This window comes from Felis catus, chromosome B3, assembly GCF_018350175.1.
Source record: "Felis catus isolate Fca126 chromosome B3, F.catus_Fca126_mat1.0, whole genome shotgun sequence".
Lineage (NCBI taxonomy): Eukaryota > Metazoa > Chordata > Mammalia > Carnivora > Felidae > Felis > Felis catus.
This window is the reverse complement of record NC_058373.1, coordinates 22,431,998-22,453,298: the sequence shown is the minus strand read 5'-3', so window position 1 is coordinate 22,453,298 and position 21,301 is coordinate 22,431,998. Positions and strand designations below refer to the sequence as shown.

General features: G+C 40.3%; 1 protein-coding gene across 2 annotated transcripts in view; it reads right to left on the bottom strand.

The window, feature by feature from the left end:
- Positions 1–21,301, bottom strand: part of CHRNA7 (cholinergic receptor nicotinic alpha 7 subunit) — a 115,952-nt gene that overhangs the window by 64,088 nt on the left and 30,563 nt on the right. For both annotated transcript variants that reach the window (XM_011282725.4, XM_019831978.3), the window contains exon 3: positions 2,060–2,104. In XM_011282725.4, the coding sequence (XP_011281027.1) occupies positions 2,060–2,104 (45 nt within the window). The remainder of the gene's footprint in view (positions 1–2,059; positions 2,105–21,301) is intronic.

Here is a 21,301-nt window from a genome sequence, read left to right as displayed (position 1 = left end):
GTCATACAGAGAAAGACAGATACCATATGTTTTCACTCTTTGTGGATCCTGAGAAACTTACCAGAGGACCATGGGGGAGGGGAAGGAAAAAAAAAAAAAAAGAAAGAAAGGTTAGACAGGGAGGGAGCCAAAATATTAGAGACTCTTAAAAACTGAGAACAAACTAAGGGTTGATGGGGGGTGGGAGGAAGGGGGGGGGTGGGAGGGAAGGGAGGGTGGGTGACGGGTATTGAGGGCACCTGTTGGGATGAGCACTGGGTGTTGTATGGAAACCAATTTGACAATAAATTTCATATTAAAAAAAAAAAGAGAGAGAAAGGGGATGTGGGGGCAGGGGGTAAATGGGAATTCTCCACACCTTTCCTTCTATTTTGTTATGAACTTAAAACGGCTCTAAAAAGATCAAGTCTTTTAAAAAAGGGAAAGTAGTATATAAATTTCAAAGGAAAACTTAAAAAAAAAAAAAAGAATGTTGCTTTAAATCCTGCAGGGAAATTCTGCAAAGGTTCTACTTTATTCATTACAGGCAGGTTCTGTGAGGCATCTCTTATATAGCAAAGCCTGCTCTGGGGACATATAGCAGATGGCTTTAAGTGAATCTGTTTTCTATTCCCCAACTTCCACTTGCATTCCCACCAAAACTCACCTGCCCAACAACCACCTGGGAATATCCCTTTCCCCACATTTACTACTCTGATTTCTGCCTTACAAAGAAAGGGAATTTCCCTCACCTCAACTCCTGTCTTGGGACATTGATCCAAGAAGCAAACAACAAAAGGCAGATTCAAAATACCAGTGTCTGTGTAAATTGTGCTAAAAATCAGGTGACAAAAACTTTCAAAGATCAGGCAGGTTTTAATTCCTTGTTTTCAACAAAATTGAATGAGAAACTAAGCAAGCTGTCAGCTAATACATTCCAATGAAACTATATGATTTTTGTCATGTAATCTGGAAGAAGTTCAAGGAATTGACTAACGTTTTAACAAAATGCCTTTCATAATGAACGATACACTACTACATCTATTTTAAAAAGTCATAGAATTGATGGTGAAATCTGCATTAGTGTCTCATTTCGTAATAAAAAAAAATCATCATCTACTAACATATGAATTAATTTAAAACAAAGCCCCATCTTTGGTAGAGACATGAATGCCACCGTGATGAATTAAGAACCAATAATCATTGTAATCCTAAATCAATCCAGAAGAAAAAAAAATTAACACTTATTGTCTAAAAGAATGACTTTATGTTAATATCTACATTTGAGAGAACCAAGACAGAGTGATTGATAACCTGCAAACATGAAATTACAGAACATTAGGATAAGTTCTGTGTGAAAAGTGGCATAGCAATACAAGTGCAATAATAAAAGGAAGGGACTGTGCAAGACATCTGCAGCTAGAAGGCCTTCTTTATATATTTCCTAAATGAATGATATGGGCATCAAATCATTATGGTATTTAGTTTCCACTTAAAATAGAGACTAACAGTTTTACTTTTAAATGCCAATATTTACAATTTGCTGGAAAAGACATCATTCGCAATTCATTAAATTTAGGTGAGAATTTTACATGTCAAGCTAAAAATCCATGAATGGAATACAGCATTTCAGAATTCTTGCAGGGGTCCCCAGAGCACTAAGCATGACTGCGACAGCCTCTGGCTTAGGCAACTCTCTAGGATTCCCATTATGCGCATCTAGAGGGCATAGAGAGTGAGGCAGATGCCCCTAAACCCTGGGGACCAGTTAAGGTGCAGGTTACAAACAGGTTACCAACAATGTAGATCTTCATCTTATTACTTGTTTTGCATGAGTGCTTTTAAAATTTCCCCAAATCACCCTGTAGGAAATACACGCATTCACTGAGCCCTGCAGGACGCAGTGAGAAATACCCAAAAGTGGATGTTCTACTTCACATAAGTTGGCATGTGTGGAGTTAGGGAGGACAATCCTGACTCTTCTCAGGGGCTCTCTTCCTCCGCTGCATTTCAAGCAGGAGCATCTGAGAAACCACAGCAGGAAGACCCACGGGAGAGGACTGCCCTTGTCTCAACTTACCATTTGCAGCCAAATGTTGGTAGTTAGAACTTGGTTCTTCTCATCCTTCAAAGAAAAAGAAAGAACCATAAATATTGCTTATATGGTTTACAAAAGAGGGACTGATGCCATTATTCATGCAGGAATCATACTACTGGGGCTGTGGGAATGCGTGGAAACTAGGAGGAACCAAGCACTTCCAAACACACTCAAGCAGCATTTCCCCAGAGTTAAGCTTGTTTCTTTATTCTGAAGTAACAGACATTTATTATAGAGCACTTACAAAATGCAAAGTATAAAGAAGAAAATTAAAACCCAAAGCCCCACCATCCAGAGATGACACTTCCTAATGATTTAGCTTACTTACCTTTGTACTCTTTAAAATAATTTATATGCTTAAAAAATAAAGTTGGGTACAAATTCCAATTTTTTAAAGTCAAGTTTATTACCAGAAAGTATAGAGTTTTAAACAAATATAAATATCTCATGCTTCCCTCCCCCAGGAAAGGGAGCATGACCTATGACAGATGTTGTACCATATGCCAATGGTAGTGTGTGGGCCACATTTCTCCCTGGTCCCTGTGGATCTGCCTACCTTTTCTCTCATCTTTTATCTACCAGGAAGTATTCCTGGCCCTTGATACACACCTGCAAGGTAAATTCTGTCCTAATGAGCAAACCAAGTTTCAGAAAGGTGAGGTGACTTTATGAAGGAGCTATTCAAACTTGGATCTTTCTGACCCAAAGCCTCTTTTTCCACATTTCTGAACCACCTACAGGTGGCATCCAGAAGAGTGCCAAGTCTGTGCTTTAATCAGAGCTTGGGATAGTGTACTAACCATGGCTTTGTCCCAGCACAGGACACCTAAAGAAAATTCTAGTCAACAACAGCCTTTCCAACTGGGATGCAAGCAGTGTTTTACCACAGCTGGTTGAGCCCAACATGGCCTAGCAAAAACCAGTGTGCACACACCAATGACCAAGTTCCATGCAATACTTATACTGAAATAGTGGTATTCACTACTTAGCACTCAATTCCCAACCAAAGGACTCTACAAATTGACAACTGCCATTCTCTCTAAGAGAAAGTATTTATTAATGCTCCCAAGCAGAGTGCCTAGAAGCTGAGACTGTGAGCTCCTCCAGCAGGAATTACCTGGTCCAGTTATGGCATACACAAAAACAATCCCAATGGCAGAGAGAACATGGCATCTGCTGGGGCGTGGTCATAGGGAGGGATGCAAACGAGAAACAAATGCTGCTTCTCATTAAAATAAAAATGTATTGAACATGTAAGGAGTTGGCAAAGATTACTTGATACATCAATGGCCCTGGCCCAGAAACTCACACTCTGAGCACCTTTGAGAGGTGAAACTAGGAGGTAGGGAGGTATCTGAATCCTGAAGAAAGAACAGGGCTACTTGAGGAGGGACAGGGAAGAATGTCCTAGTAGGGTCTCAGGACACAGCTGAATCCAGAAGTAGATGTCAGTTTGGTTACAGGAAAAACACATTCTATTTTCCAAAATAAAACATGGCAGAGTCTTCTGGGTGGAAAAAGTTATGGAGCTAACATTTCTCTGTACTCTGTACTAAGCAAATGGTTCCCGACGGAGCCATATATTTGAACTGGATGAGTACTCTAGTTCCGGTTCAATCTCCAATATTATTTGAAAGCATCAGTGAACTCTTTTAGGACATACATCCGTTGTGTCAACTTATTAAGGAGTTGTTGTTTTTAATGGACTTAAAATTAGCCAGTGTTCCACTTGGGTGGCTTTCCTTCTTTTAATTGCATCTGTGTCTTCAGCTGCTGAGAAAAAGGCTTCTGTGGTTTGGGAGCTCAATTACTACCAATCTAATTAAAAGACTTTCTTCTTTCCAACATTTGAACTGAAACCTCATTAGAGTGAAACGGAATTTCTGTGGTGTGTAGCAGCATGGGACTAAAGTGCCAGCATTTCAAACTGTAATCAACACTGAGCAGCAGCCAGCCACTGCTGGAGAGCACAACGATGCCAGGTAAGGGAGTCTTCCGTGGAGATTTGAGAGGACCAGCCTGCAGATCAGCAAGGAGGCTGCTGTTGGCATTCCCAGAGTAGGTCTCTTTCCTTCCAGCTTCCATCCCAGGGCCACCGGCTGGCTGAGGCTCTCAGCTCTCTCAGTCCGCACAGAGACAAGGTGTCCTACCTCTTCACCACCCCTGAGATGCAGCGTCCTCTCCACACTACACATTGAATGTTTGCATTCCCCTGAAATTCACATGTTCAAACTCACTATGAACCAAGAAGCAGGTTCTCACTAGATACCAGATCTACCAGTGCACGGATCTTGGATTTACAAACAGCATCACAACTGTAAGGAAGAAATGCATGTTGTTTAAGCCACCCAGTCTGTGGTATTTAAGTTATGGTAGCCCAAGCTGATGAAGACCACACACAGTCTGACCTCCACTAAGCTCCAGATGGAGCTCTCTGCCCTCCTTCAGCTGCACTGATCAAAGAATTAAGACCAAGTTTCTCAGTGTAGCACACAGCCTTTTCTACAAGCCATAGTCCAGCCATGTGCTCATTCATTCATTCATTTATTCATTTATTCACTCATTCAACAAATGTTTGCAGAGTACTTCCTGTCTCACGCATTATGCTATCCAGACATGTAGAGTAGGAATTGAACATTGTTCTTGAGCTCATGGAATACAAAATGTGAGTGAGGGGTGGGATTACACAACTCAACAATGATATAATTTCAAAAGGTGATAGTAAAGGAATGAGACACCTTCAGAGAGGATGACAGGGGTAGAGTCCCAAGGATGAGCCTTCACTTTTACACCCTATGATATTGGAATACTGAAAGACCAGATCCCTCATGCCATCACCTGCACCACTTGCCCTTTAAGAAGAACTCACTCCTCCTCACCTCCCAGGGCCTGCCCTGTCCCACACCTTCCTCCTTTCTCCTGCTCCAGGCCAGGCACCCCCAGCAGGCAGCCCTGGACTGAAGTTGCCTCCTGGATCACCAGGGATTCCAGCACAGAGCCAGCAACCCAGACAGACCTTGGCTTTGCATAGGAGAATGAAAGTCAGTGAGGAGAGGCAGATTTCAGTTCAACATGAGGAAGAACCTCCCTGGCCTAGAACAGTTCAGCCTACTTCAGAAAGGATGTGGCAACTAGCTCCTGGAGTTATAAACACAGAGGACAGCCACCTACCTGGAAAGGACACTTTCATCCTTCGGTGGCCCTCTGAAGGTGTAGTCCTGGTGACCTAGGGCCTGTGCAGTCTACAGTGGCCAGGTCTCCTACACACCCCAGTGCCCACACTTACACCCCCTACACCAGCCACTTGGCCTTCCTTCCTGCCACCCTGAGTATAGCCAGTGTCCTGCTTCCTGAACCTTCTGCAAGAGGGCCCAGGGCACAACTTCAGCCTGCATTCAACTGCCATGCCTCAGGGTTTACACATCGCTGTGCATGATGAGGTGATGTGGAGAACTGGGCATGGAGACTGAGCCTTTGGTTTAGAAAGTTGGCAGATGGATCTGCAGTTCCCAGATGTCTCTCTGGCTTCAGGCATTAGGATGTTCCTGGAAGAACATACAGGGGCTCCATTCCCTCTCCCAAAATCTACTTATTCTACCCAGGAGGGAAACTTCCTTCCCTCTCATCTAAACATCCTCCACTGACAGCAAAGCCACCAGCCTCCTGTACTGCGCTTGAGCTTGTTTAAGTCCTGAATCAGCTGATGAAACTGCATTCAGTAGTCTCTTTCCTCATGAGTTGGATGTCACACTGGTCAAACACTGGGATTCCTGTGGGAAGGAATCCAAACCCCAGCCCAAAGGCCTCTGAATAAATAACCAGCAAGCAGAACAGAATCTGAATATGGTTTCAGTGATGACCCTGCCTGGCAGGACAGCATGGTGGAGCAGACCCCACGCAGAGGAAGACCCTCCAGACTCCAATCTCAGCCCTCTAATCTCAGGCACTCAGTTTCTGTGGGTTTCAATTTTCTCTCCCAGAAAATAAGGAGACAACAGCTTTCCTGACCACCGCCCAGAGTGGGAGAGGCAAGGGCAGCCTCATACAAGCTGTGACATGTGACTCAGTGCCAGTGGCTGTTCCTGTGGGGCTGCCCTCACACACACAATTCTCTTGCAAGACCCACACTCCTTCCTAACCCTGGGACCACACAAGAGGAGACACGACTGACGGTTGCCATGGAATCACAGGATGCCCTTGTGACAAAGCACCCCCATAGCCAACTAGTCTAATGCCTCATTTAAAAAAAAAAATCTGAGCACTTCAGAATATAATTCAGCCTTTAAAAAAGATGGAAATTCTGCTATTTGTGATAGCATAGATGAGCCTGGAGGACACTATCCTAAGTGAAATAAGCCAGACATAGAAAAACAGGTACTACCTGATCACACTTACATGAGGAATCTAAATTAGTTGAACTCACAGAAGCACAGTGTAGAAAGGTGGCTACCAGAGGCTAGGGGAGGGGGAGATGGAAGGTCTTAGTCCATGGGGACAAATGTTCAGCTGTGTAAGATAAATAATTCCTAGAGATCTGTGCAGCATGGAGCCTATACTTAACAATGCCATATTACATATTTAAAAAATTTCTAAAAGGGTAGATCTAATGTTAAACTTTATCACAGAAATTAATAATGATAATAAATAAATAAAGAGGGCTGGAGGGAATTTTTGAAGTGATGGCTATGTTTATGATACAGATTTTAGGGCGGGTTTCACAGGTATATGCTTGTCTCCAAACCTGTCAAATTGTGTACATCAAATATGTACAGTTTTTGTATGTCAATCATACTTCAATAAAGTTAGTGTTTTTTTTAAAGTACACCTTGATTTAAGTAGCTATGCTTTTTTGAATCAATCTCCCAGAATAATCATGTATCTGTTTTGAGTACAATGGTTCTGATAATGTGTAATGTGCTACCTTTCATTTCATATAGCAATTATTCTTCTGGAAGTTATACAGCAACATTATTCAAAATTCTTTTTCATAGTTCCCAACACTTTCTTTTTGCTTTTGTGTAGACACTGAGAAAAGGAGATAACAATACATCTCACTTTGTCTAAGTTTTTGTTTGCAGAGAAAATTGCTGGATAACATAAATTCCTATTCGTGTAGTCTTTGTAGTTTATAGCAAGGATTACTTCTTTTATCAAATTTAATTTTACACCAACCATATTTTTGCCCTAGTTTTACAGAATAATAAACCGAGAGTCCGTGACTTCCCCTAAGTCAGCGAGATCGTAGGTCTGACAAAACTCATACCCAGAATAAGAAATAAACTACATATCAGTAAGAAAAAGGCAGACAATCCAAGAGAAAAATGAGCAAAAGATGAACAAGCACATGATTTTCACCACAAAGAATATCAGTGATAACATAGCTAGGGTACCTGGATGGCTTAGTCAGTTGAGCATCTGACTTTGCCTCAGGTCATGATCTTGCAGTTCATGAGTTTAAGCCCCACGTCAGGCTCTGTACTGACAGCTTGGAGCCTGGAATCTGCTTCAGATTCTGTGTCTCCCTCTCTCTCTGCCCTTCCCCAGCTAGTGCTCGTTCTTTCTCTCTTTCTCAAAAATAAACATTAATTTTTTTTTGAAAAAAAAACCATAGCTAAACCTTCAGTAGACATTTGGATTCTTGAAAATGTCATGCGTGGATGTGTGCATGCGCACAAACACACACACACACACACACACACACACACACACACACACACACACACTTTTTTTAAACTATATTAGTCTTGTGACAACAACCCAGGAAAATCAGTACTATTATTATTCTCATTTACCAATTGAGATAATGGGAAGGCTCCCAAATTTAACCTAATATGTCTCTGTTTTGCTCCAATGTTTTGCAGTGAGCATATATAACCTTTATAATCAAGAGAGAAGGGGTGAATAAAGATAGCATCTGTAAACAAAGTAAGTTCCTAGCCCTAGGTCACACAGCTCAGTGTAGAATCTGAGATCCAACCCCTTATCTTTATCTGTTTATCTCAACACCTGTGTTTGAGGCACCATGAGACTCCTCCGAATATCACAACAGTGAGCACCTTGGTGATGCTAATAAAAAAATGGTCCCCTTTGGTATCTGTATAGCAGAGAAATTCTCAATTACTGTATGGAAACCTCTGAGGTTCTGAGATGCTTTAGAGGATCAGTGAAGTCAAAACTTTTTCCATAATCATTAGAAGTTTTTAGGCTGTTTCCCCCTCATTTCCTCATGAGCAGAGGGGAGAGCTTTGCAGAGACCATATGGCACATGATGTCAGCAGCAGACTGAATGCAGAGGCAGATAAGAGAATCCAGCTGTCTTCTATTAATCTTGGTATTTAGGAGATTTACAAAATATAAAACAATGCCACCATTCTCAGTAAAATTGTTTTGCTTGGGAAAAATGGTTAATTTCCACAAAATATTAGTTACGTTAACAATTTGTAATTGTTTATTACAATTTAAAAATGAATTAGTGAACTTGAAACGTTTTCTTAGTTTTCATTTCTAACATGGTAAATATTGATAGATATAATCCACATAAAAATGGGGAGAATTCTCAATAGCTTTTATGAGAGCAAAGGGATTCTGAAGCTTAAAAGTCTGAGAGCCACTGGTATAGGGCTAGGCATTCGTAAGACACCCTGTTTCTTGTACCTAAAGACCTGGCCCTCTCAGGGTGCAGACCCCTATTCCATCTTTGTTTTCATTTGGGGTTGCTCATGATCTTTGTCTTGGGAGTGCAAATGAAAAATCTAGGTATCTATCACAAGCAGACCTGGTTGGGTCACCATCAAGCTGTGTAGACTTGGAGTAGTCATTGAGCTTTTCTGAGACTCGGTTTCCTATATGTAAAAATAGGAAACTGAGGGGCACCTGGGTAGCTCAGTTGGCTTAAACATAGAACTCTTGGTTTCGGCTCAGGTCATGATGTTGCAGTTCACAAGACTGAGCCCTGCACTGGGCTCTGTGCTGGCAGATTCCCTCTCTCTGCCCCTCCCCAGTTTGTGTTGGCTCTCTCTGTCTCTCCAAACAAATAAATGAATAAATAAATAAATAAATAAATAAATAAATAAATAAATAAATAAAAACAAAAAAAAGGAAACTGATTGCCACATCACCAGCAAGTTGCAAGGATTAAATGAGTACCACACCAAAAGTGACTAAAACATAGGAAAACTTTCCAACTTTCAATTATCAGAAATAAGTTCTCCCAATACAAAGGTACTGGAGAGGCTTAGAAAGTTTGGCCCAAATGGGTAACATCTCTCTACCTCCAACTGCCTACCTTTCAGTGTGGTGTATCATTACATTAGTTTTATTCTCACTGAAATCTGGGCCTATGAGGTTAATATCTCAATGCCAGCATTTAATTTTTGTAAGTTTATTTATTTTGAGAGAGAGAGGCAGAAAACGAGGGAGAGTGAGAATCCTAAGCAGGCTCCACACTGTCAGTGCAGAGCCCAATTCGGGGCTTGATCTCACAAACTGTCAGATCATGACCTGAGCCAAAAATTAAGAGTAGGACATTCAACCGACTAAGCCACCCAGGCACCTCTCAACACTTAATTTTCTTAATGGGTTAAGGGTTATTCTGTGATGTATGCATGTTCAGATATGAATCTTTTCAAAAAGAATGTATGCAACACAGTTTCCTTCAAGCATTGGATCTAACGTCCCTCCACCAGCTACCCAGCCTCACAGCAGGTTTGGCCAAGGAATCTCACTATTTTCCTATCCAGGTTCTGGAACCCCTTAATCATCACTTACCTGTTTAGAGATATACACTTATTTCTAGCAGTATTTTTAAGTACTAACAAATAAAGGAAACGTGTGTGCTCTGTCCCTTTAAAACACAGCACTCTGAAGAGTGTGATACTGTAGATACTGCTCCAAAGAACTCCACAGAGACAGGCCATAGTCCTTGGAAAATTGTCTCTAGAACTCCCCAAAGTGATTTAGGACCCTTTTATTCTATTTTTAGCTACCAAAGTTAATCCTACATATCTCTAGAACACTGTTTTCAAGAGCAATTCAGAAAAAGACTTGAGGAAATCTCTAAAATCATGCCAGAGTATATAACAGATACACATTTTTTTCCTCCCAATAGGTCAGTGTGTAATTCTTTACTGACTTAATCCCAGGTAAGACACATCATAATGAAGGGTACAAAACTGACCCCATCAGGCTGACTCCTTTGGGAAGTATGCATGCCAGGTGAACTACTGACAAGCGTGTCTCAGGCACTTAGCTCCTTGCACCTATGGTAACTGATTTTCTTTCCCCCATAAAACCCACTGCCCAGTGCAATATTGAAGGGACTAGAGCCCATCACTGAGCCACTCCAGCTGTCTGTGTGTGAGGTATGAGAGCGATATTCTAGGGAAAAGACCCACCCTGACGGTGTAGCCATATGGTTCCCGCTGGGTGGACCCCATACCCATCACTGCCCAGGTTCCCCAAGGGAGGCATGGAGTTTCAAGAGTGTACTTTTAACTGGGACTAAAAGGTCTTTCCACTTTTGTAAAAGGAAGGGCCTCCTTATCTCCCCCAGAAGACCCAAATCTGGAAGAACAAAGCTGTGAAAGGGGATTGTGAGAGTGGAACCTAACAAAGACACAGCACCTTGACTTAGAAGAGCTGAGAGGTGGAGGGGGTGGTGGAAGGAGGAAGCAGGAGTGTGGGAAGAAGATTATGGAGTGCAGGAGAGTCAGAAGGGCTCCAGATGCACTCAGTGACCCCAGAATGAAGATTTATCTCAACTCTCCTTTAACAGACACAATAAATTTCCCTTTTACACTTAAACCATCATTGTAACTGAATTAGTGTCCAAGCATTGCCTTCACTGTTTACAACAAATGCAACACACATAATACATTATCTCCTACAGGGCTAAGAGTAAACAACTGCACCCACTGCCAGACCCCACAAATGCCTGAGAAATTACAGAAATGTGTGCAGCTTCAACACCAGGCTTTTCCAGTGAAAAGCAGGAACTGGTCCTGGCACATCTTATCACAGTTAGGGTCCTCTAAAGACATGAACTATAGATACAGGGATCCCAACATAACACTCCATGTGGAACTGGTGCAAAGGTGTGTTTAAAAGGCCAAAGGGAAGGCGATGATGTATGTGAAAGGAAGGAGCAGGATGTAAAAACAGTAACATTTTTCTTTGTTGTTATTTGACATTTTTATTACATTTTTTAATGTTTATTTATTTTTGACAGAGAGAGAGAGAGAGAGAGAGAGAGAGAGAGAGAGAGAGACAGAATATGAGCAGGGGAGGGGCAGAGAGAGAGGGAGACACAGAATCCGAAGCAGGCTCCAGGCTCTGAGATGTCAGCACAGAGCCTGATGCAGGGCTTGAACTCACAGACCACAAGATCAAGACCTGAGCCAAAGTTGGACACTCAGCCAACTGAGCCACCCAGGTGCAATTTTTATTAAACTTTTTTTTTTTCAAAAAAAAAAATTTTTAACGTTTATTTATTTTTGAGACAGAGAGAGACAGAGCATGAATGGGGGAGGGTCAGAGAGAGGGAGACAAAGAATCCAAAACAGGCTCCAGGCTCTGAGCTGTCAGCACAGAGCCCGACACGGGGCTCAAACTCACGGACCGCGAGATCATGACCTGAGCTGAGGTCGGCCGCTTAACCGACTGAGCCACCCAGGCGCCCCTTTATTAAACTTTTTAATTTTTATTTATTTTTGAAGGAGAGAGAGAGAGAGAGAGAGAGAGAGAGACAGAGAGAGAGACAGAGAGAGAGAGAGAGAAAGTGCCAGCAGGGGAGAGGCAGAGAGAAAGGTACACAGAGAATCTGTAGCAGGCTCCACACTGTCTGTATACAGCCTGACGCAGGGCTCGAACTCACAAACTGTGAGATCATAACCTGAGTTGAAATCAAGAGTTGGACACTTAGGGCACCTGGGTGGCTCAGTTGGTTAAGCATCCAACTTCAGCTCAGGTCATGATCTCACAGTTCGTAGGTTCAAGCCCCATGTCGGGCTCTGTGCTGACAGCACAGAGGCTGGAGCCTGCTTTGGAGTCTGTGTCTCTCTCTCTGCTCCTCCTCCGCTCATGCTTTCTCTCTCTCTCTCTCAAAAATAAATATTAAAAAATAAATTTTAAGTTGGACGCTTAACCAAGTCATCCAATGCCCAGTTATTTGGCATTTCTAATATTTCTACAAGTAATGTAGATTAATTGGTTTAATGAATTAAGGACAAATAAATAAGACCAAAAATAAGGAAAAGTGATATAAAAATAGCTCACCACCATTATAATACAGATTATTAAAAATTATGGGTACACATATCATGAGGGTAAGTCCTGGGCAAGTTGAAAAAAAATCTGGAATGACAGCTGCATAAACAAAATATAGCAGTATATGAATGAATGGATGGATACACTTTTTTAAAACAGCAAATACAAGGAAGAAAGGAAGGCAAGCAGATAGGCACAAATAAAATATAAAATATAGTCTGGAAAAAAAGCCCAAACAAGGACATGCTTCCCATGAGTTCTTTATACAATATAACTTAATAAAGCCTTGAATCAAATTAAACATTATTTCAAAGACAAGATCATTAAATAACCAAATGAAATGAAAGGGAAACTGCAGAGTTAAATAAATAAACTTAGAACCAAAACAACATGATTACATAGCTAGTAAATTAGACACAGAAAGGGACAAAACAGATCCAGCTAAAAATTGAGTTATTGGCATGAAAGCAAGGCATGAGATAATCACAGTTTGTGCAGAGGAAAAACACAAAGAGATTAAGTCAATTAAAGAAGAGGTCGGAGATGGAGGTGACACAGGAAGACAGGACTAGAGCTGAAATGGAGAACAGACACATGAGAAATAGTAAGTGTTCTGGGATAATGCACAGAAGACATACTCCTGGTCCTGGTGAAATGGTAGACTCCATAACCTTAACACCATTGTGCCATAAAACACCTAGAAATTCTGAAATCTATTAAAATACAAATCTAAGCTCATAAAAAAAAAAGCACAAGAAATCCCCCAAAACAAAAAATTCAAGAGGAACGTAAAAAGCACATTGTGAGTGCACAAGTTGATGCTGGCAGAGCTCTGTGACTACTTACAGTCACAGAGTGAATGTGAATGGTGACTACTTACGTTCACAGAGAGTTTGAACAGTGCCTTGTTGGTACTGAGAACAAACTTTGATTCCACAGGTAGAGGGGAGCTGAACCAAACCCCCACACCTCATTCATCCACGTGACACAGGCCACAATCCTATGGACACCCCTACACTTTCATGGATTTTATCTCCAGGAGCCCCCCGCCTCAACCAAGTTCTCATGAAAACTATGCAAGAAAAATCATCTTGAAACTCTGACATGGGGAGGGAAGGAGCAACTCTAGGGAAATAAGCCATCCAGCACCTTCTCCTCAGCACAAGCCTATCCTCCAGACTTCATGAGAGGTTTATTCCTGCTGGGAAGAGGACATCCTGCCCACATCAGTACCCTGTAGTCTTTCTGTCTCACCTGAATGGGAGAGGGAAGAGCTGTATCACCAGGAAATACCTGAGAAGTTCAAGCCCAGGAGCACAGGCCTACCAAAAGAGTGAGATTTTATCGTAAGATTACAGAATGCTTTCCTCTCCCCACCTTTTCACCACACCACAAGGCTCCAGTAGGACACCAGTGGGTACAACTGAAAGAGTTACAGACTCTCTGCCCAGGAGTGCCAAGGGAAGGCCAAGGTTCAGGGAGGGGAGACAAAAATATGGACACTAGAAGAATGTACAGCTACAGCAAACAGTAAAGTGTAACCGTAGTCAAACAAACATAAATTATCATGCTAAAGGTGTATTTACTTCAATTCCTATTACCTTAAAGGTCATTTCTAGCTTGTGACAGAAAAACCAAAAGGCAGCTAAAAGACAAGAAAAAAATAATCCAAAAGAGACAAAGCAAGCATCAGAACAAGGTTCTGACATCAAATTTCAAACGCCACTCAACTGTAAGACATATATATTTTCCAAAAATGTTAAAATGTGAAAAAAATAAACATCTCAGAACTGATGGACTATGTTGTAAAATGTTATTTTTACAGATAATGAAAGATAAAGAATGAAAAGTAGCAGAGACTTCTCTAATCCATCTCAACATCATTCACTCCAATGTTCGAAAAACAAGTGGGGGCAAAGAGCCTACATGGGAGTTCCTTCCAGAATCAACATGGAGATTTTTATACATTATCTGAAAGGCAGAGAAATTTCTAAGTTTGCAGATATTCTTAAACTCATTCAAGCAGAGAAGGCTAATTGGGAATAACCTATAGGAATATGTTGCTAAACTATGGGAATTACAGAAACAATGAATTTCATTGTGGTGATGTCAGAGAAATAAACAACTGCAACTCAGGAAAAGAAGTTGAGAATCCTTGTCACCCATTCCCCAGTAGCATGTTACCCTGCACACCTCAATCAAGGATTATAAAGTCACGCCTGTGTGGCTTGGTTAGGCGTCTGACTTCAGCTCAGGTCATGATCTCATGGTTCAGGAGTTCGAGCCCCACGTCAGTCTCTGTGCTGACAGCTCAGATCCTGGAGTGTGCTTCAGATTCTGTGTCTCCCTCTTTCTCTACCCCTCCCCTGCTCATGCTCTGTCTCTCTCTCTCTCTCTCTCTCAAAAATAAATAAACATTAAAAAATGTTTTAAATAAAAAAAGGATTATAAGAAGCAAAATGGGAATACTTCCCTCTTCTAAAGATTTCAACAAAATACAACAGGAACAGAAAAGATGGACATTTAAAGCAAGCAAAGATCTAGTAAGAGAGAGGCAAGATAGTGGGGGCTTCTGTAAAAAGAGAAGCCAATATCTACTCCGAGACCCCTTCAGAGGAGTCAGAGGTTAGGTGGTATCTGAGAGCAGGGGTGGGTACAGTCTGTACAGTGGGTCCCTAACACATGAGCATGGGGGAGTGAACACCATTGAAGTAGCAGGTCCCTCCCACAGCAGTTGACTCAAAATGTCTTCCTCTTCAAACTAATTATGGGACTAAATGCCCAGTCCTGGTGATGCGCTTTTATTAAGTTCCTACTCTCTGCCATATAGATACCTGAGGGAGTAGCAGGAGCACTGAGCATTATATGGCAACACTTTACCCTCTACAGAGGCTCCACAGGCCCACCCTGACCTAAAGGTGGCCCAACCCACCTGTTCTGAGTTTTTAATGTTCTCATTAATGTTGCTACCGAGGCAGCCCCCAGTGCCAACTCTGAGCCTAGGAACACAGTAGCAGAGGACTTTGCATTTGAGGTTCACCCTTTAAGGAAACTGGGCTGGAGTTGATGAGGGAAACAAAGGCAAGAGAAATGTAGCTTAAATTAAATCTCCCTACAGCTTGCAGCCCACTGATAGATACCTGAGGCATACAGAGCATGACCTTCCTTAAGGAACTCACGGCTGCCTTAGTGCCTTAATGATTTTGTTTTATTAAAGACTAAAAGTCTTTATCTTAACAGCAGCTACCCCATAAGGTCTTCAAAGCCTTGCTTCAAAATTCCTTGGAAACTTACTTTATCTCTATTGGCTCTCCCTCCACAAACTTAAAAGTATATAATCAGTCACTCCTCACAATTCCAGTGCAGCTCTTTCTGCCCACAGGTCCTGTCCCTGTGCTATAATAAAACCATCTTTTAGCATCAAAAATGTCTCAAGAATTCTTTCTTAGCCATTTGCTCATGAGCCACACATTAAATTTCATCAGGGTCACTGTGGAAAACTGAGGGCTAAAGAGTACTACTCAAAAGATGTACATCAATGAAGAGAAAGCACTACAGTGCTCTCTCACAGATTCCTGGTTCACACTGTTACCACAAGGATTTTGAGAAGTCTCGAAGAACTTGTGGTTTACAATGGAACTATAGGATCCTATACAATCTATAAATAATGAGTCCTCTACAGATCTTTAGGCTCTAATCCTTTTCTTACAGACTTGTATGTAGAAAGCTAATAAATTACCAGTGCCCAGAAATAACTTGGCAATTCATTCTAACTAATCACTGCAGAGTTCTAACACTAAGAAAGGAAATTCTATACCTCTTCCCCAGCCCAAAAGTCCATTTCTCCTAATACACAGCATATTCAGATGTCCTATTCTATAAGGAACAATGAGGAGCTAAATAAGCCAAATTCAGACTATTCACAGACCTCATTTCTTCTTCTGGGAAGTACAATGAAGTGATTCATGCCATAAAGCACACTATACCAATTACCAAGAAAAATGTTCCTATCACAAAATCAGGAACAGAATGACTTTGGAACTTTTTTGTAATTCCAGTGATTAAATAGTTTGCATGAAGTTCCAAAGTATGCCCTTCCTTAATAAATGACCTTTTGTTATGTATAAGCCACTTAATATGTCAGGGAAATTTTTTTCATTATAAACCCTGAATTAGCTAGGTAGAAAATGCTTAGTGAAGGGGATGCTTGAGTTTGAATCTACAACAATTATAGCTGAATCTCTATTCCACAATTTCCCACCTCCTCACCTCTATCTACAATCATGCCTTAACCTGTAGATCAGAATAAACTTGCACCTATTTTATACTCATTGTAATCTAGAACAACAATTGGTTTCTCTTCAATATAACAAGGGGATGCATTTACCCTAACTTGGATTTCATAGACAAATTATTAAAAAGGATTAGGTTGGGGCGCCTGGGTGGCGCAGTTGGTTAAGCGTCCGACTTCAGCCAGGTCACGATCTCACGGCCCGTGAGTTCGAGCCCCGCGTCAGGCTTTGGGCTGATGGCTCAGAGCCTGGAGCCTGTTTCCGATTCTGTGTCTCCCTCTCTCTTTGCCCCTCCCCCGTTCATGCTCTGTCTCTCTCTGTCCCAAAAATAAATAAATGTTGAAAAAATAAAAATAAAAAAAAATAAAAAGGATTAGGTTATAAAATAAGAAGAGATCCCCAGGGAAGTGCCCCTTTGACATTTCTTAAGAACTTTCAGTAACTTCTGAAAGTTCTCTATAGTCTTCCCAGTTCACAAAGACACATCTTACCCTCCCCTGACCAACCACATGACTCAACACTCACTTCCTCCTCTGCCCCCAGAAGGACCTTCCCAAGATGCAACTGGAATTGTTTTACCAGGAGTTTAAAGGCACTCCTCTGTTCTCCTGTGTTTCTACAGTCTCTGATGGTGGTCATCTCCATCAGAAAGGCCTAGGGGAATGATAGTTAAGATAATTAGTACACACCTTCTCTTTCTGCTTTTGAAAACTGAATAAACACACTAATAAGACAGAAAATCTTGCCCAATAAACTCACAAATAAAGAGGGAAAGAATAAAATCACAAACATTATGAATATGTATTGCGGTTTTGGCTGAGGGGTAAAATGAGGCTTCCCAAAATATACACATGGGGAAACAAGTGGCAGGTTGCCATTGAATATGCTTGTCTTCTCCCATTGTATTGGATTAATTCTAACATCAAATTTATAAATAGTGCACAAAACTTTGAAATATTGCTACATGTTCACATCCTGGACTCGTCCTCCTCTGGGTGTGGGCTCATGGACTTTTCACTGTAGATAGTAAGATATGATCCTGAGAAAGAAAGAATTATTGGTTTCCACAACTGTAGACCATTTTCTTTTTTTTTTTTTTCAACGTTTATTTATTTTGGGGACAGAGAGAGACAGAGCATGAACGGGGGAGGGGCAGAGAGAGAGGGAGACACAGAATCGGAAACAGGCTCCAGGCTCTGAGCCATCAGCCCAGAGCCTGACGCGGGGCTCGAACTCACGGACCGCGAGATCGTGACCTGGCTGAAGTCGGACGCCTAACCGACTGCGCCACCCAGGCGCCCCTAGACCATTTTCTTAAATCTGTACTAATGCAAAGGTGTATGTATATAAAATAAACCAAATCTCCTTTTAAGTATTTTAAAATGATGAGATGTAAAAGCTGATGACAGTATAGTGAAACTGGCAGTTTCCAGCACTGTGAGTCAGTTTGTAAACTGTTACGTACTTTCTTCAAAGAAACCTTTAAATTTGCCTTTATGTCAAAAGATTTAAAAAACAAAACTATTAACTTTTTGGGCTAATTCCACATCTAAGAAATAACCTTAAAGAAATAGCTGGGAGTCAGAATAAACAAGTAAGTCCAAAGGTATTGATTATGTAATGGATAGTGCCAACAATATTATAAACAAGTTAAATGGCCATAATAAATTGCAGCACATCCATAAAAGGGAATACTATGTAATTAATTATTAAAATGTTTTTAAAAGAATGTAATCAGGGTGCCTGGGTGGCTCAGTCAGTTGAGCACTGGACTCTTGATCTTGGTTTAGGTCATGATCTCATGGTTCCTGGGATTGAGCCCCACTTCAGGGCTCCCCACTGTTAGTGCAGAGCTGCTTGGAATTCTCTCTTCTCTCTCTGACCCTTTCCTGCTCACACACATGTGGGCATGCTCTCTCTCTCAAAATAAATAAATTTTTAAAAAGTTAAAAAAAAGAATGTAATCATATGAAAAACACATTAAAATATAAAATGGGAGAAAAGCATCCCATAAATTGTACTTATAACATTTTCCATTGTTTAAATTCTATTCTGTGATCCTCATATTTCTCACTCCCTGTTTAGTCATGAATATGATCTGATCATTTCAATATTGAACTGATCTCTTAAATCTTTCTTTACATCCAACCTGCTTTACTAAGAATTACTTGACCTCTCCAAATAAAATATATGCAAGATATGATACTGACCTTACATATACAAAACTACAGGAGTTATGATTTTTATCTGATTTTTTGATAGTATATATTTTGACTTATTATAGAATTTTTAAATGCTTACAGCAAGAGCAATAAAAATGCCTAAGTTCCAGAAATATGGAATAGATATACTTGTTCCCATTATTACCACTAAATACAACTAAAAGCAACTAAAAATTCTGGATATTACATGTAAAGTAAACACAAGAAGACTCTTAAAAGTATACAGGAGAAAGTAGACTGCCTATATGCCTTAGTACCCATGGAACAATACTGCAGTGACTTTCCTGGGTTTTATTTTTGATTCTTACATCCAATAAAGATAATTTGGAAGCCATGAGTTTCATTTCCACTAGTCAGTAAGCCGGGGGCGGGGGGCAGAGTAGGAACTCCGTATCTGTCCAGGAGTAAGGAGGAGTTTATCCTTTTTGCCTCCCCTCATGTCAACAGAAGCCAAGCAGGAAATCTCAACTTCCACCCTCACCTAGCAGTTAGACAATACCCCTTCTTCCTCTGCTAGAATGGTGTCAGAGAAAGCCAGGTAGCTAGAAAGTTTAAATAAGACCCAGAGTCTCATAACATAGTAACAAATTGTCTAGGTTCCAATTGAAAACCGCTCATCATACAAAGGACCGAGAAGATCTCAAAGTGAATTTAAAAAGGCAATCAAATGTTGCCAACAACAAGATGACAAGCAAAATATGTCAGAATTATCTGCTAAAAATTTTAAGGCAAACATCATAAAAGTACTTCAATGATCAATTACAAACATGACAGTAATAAATGAAAAGATATTCTCGGCAAAGAGATGGAAGATTTAAGTAAGAATCATAAAAACTTCAGAGCTTAAAAATAAAATAACCTAAATAAATGGATAGGCTCAACACCAGAATGATTGAAGAATGAATGAACTGGAGGATAGACCAATGGAAATTACCCAATTTGAAAAAAAAAAAAAAAAAGAGAAAAATTAAACTAAGAAAAAGAAAACATAAAGCCTCAGGGACCTATGGAACTACAACAAAGATATAATAATGGTACTACTGGAGTCGTGAATCAAAAAGAAGGTGTAACTGAAAAAGCACATGAAGAAATAATGTCTGACACTTCCTAAATTTGACAAAAGAAACAAATCTATAGATTCAAGAAGTGAGTAAACTCCAAACAAGGTAAATCTAAAGAAATCTCCACCAAGATACATCATAGTCAAAAACTAAAGACAATGAAAAAACTTTAAAAACAGCAAGATAAAAACAATAACTTACCTATAGGGCAAAAGTAATTTAAATGATGGTGTATTATTTATCCTAAACCATACTGACAAGAAGGAAGTGGCGTAACACTTTGATATGTTAAAATAAAGGTCAATTCAGAATCCCATATCAAGTGAAATATATTGGTCAGGAATAAAGGAGAACTCAAGACATTTTCAGATGAAAGCAACTAAAAGAATTTGTTGCCTATTATCCTACCTTAAAAGAATGGATAAATAAAGTTCATTAAACAAAGGAGACAGTGAAAGAAGAAAACTTGGACATAAAGGAGAAAAAAACAGAGCAAGTAATACAATACAGCTTTATTTCTCCTGTTGAGTTTTCTGCATTGTGTTTGATGGTTGAAACAAATATTATACAACTGTCTGAGATGGCTCTAAATGTATGAAGAAGAAATAGTAGAGATGATTATATTATAAACAAAGGATGGTAAAGGATGCAAACAGAGGTAAGACTTCTATGCTGTACTGAAGCAGGTAAAATGACCACATCAGTAACCAATAAGCTATTTCTACATAACATAATCCTAGACACCCACTAGAAATTTATACAAATAATTTTGCTCAAAAACACTATTGATATGGGGTGCCTGGGTGGCTCCATCAGTTGAGCACCTGACTCTTCATTTTGGCTCAGGTCATGATCCCAGGGTCATGGCATCAAGTCCTGCAACAGTGTCCATAATGAGCAGGGAGCCTGCTTGGGATTCTCCCTCTGCCCCCCCCCCCCGCCCCTCTCCCCTGCTCTTGTGCTGTCTATCTATCAAAACAAAACAAAACAAACAACAACAAAAAAACACTTTTGATAAATCAAGATGAAATTCCAAGAAAACGTTTAAATAACCTATAGAAAGTCAGTAAAACAAAATAGAAAAATTAAAAAAGAGAGAAACAATCAGAAAACAAAAACAAAGTGATAGACTTAGGCACTAACATATCATTAATTATATTAAATGTAAACAGCCTAAATACAGCAATTTAAAGACAGAGACTGGCAAAGTAGATTTAAAAAAGTGACCTAACTATGCTGTCTACAAGAAACTTACATCAAAATAACAATACAGGAAAGTTGAAAGTAAAAAGAAAGAAAAATAAATAGCATGTAAACCTTATCCAGATCTATCAGAACTGGCTATATTAGTGTCAGATAAAATAGCCTTCAGGGCAAACAAAATTA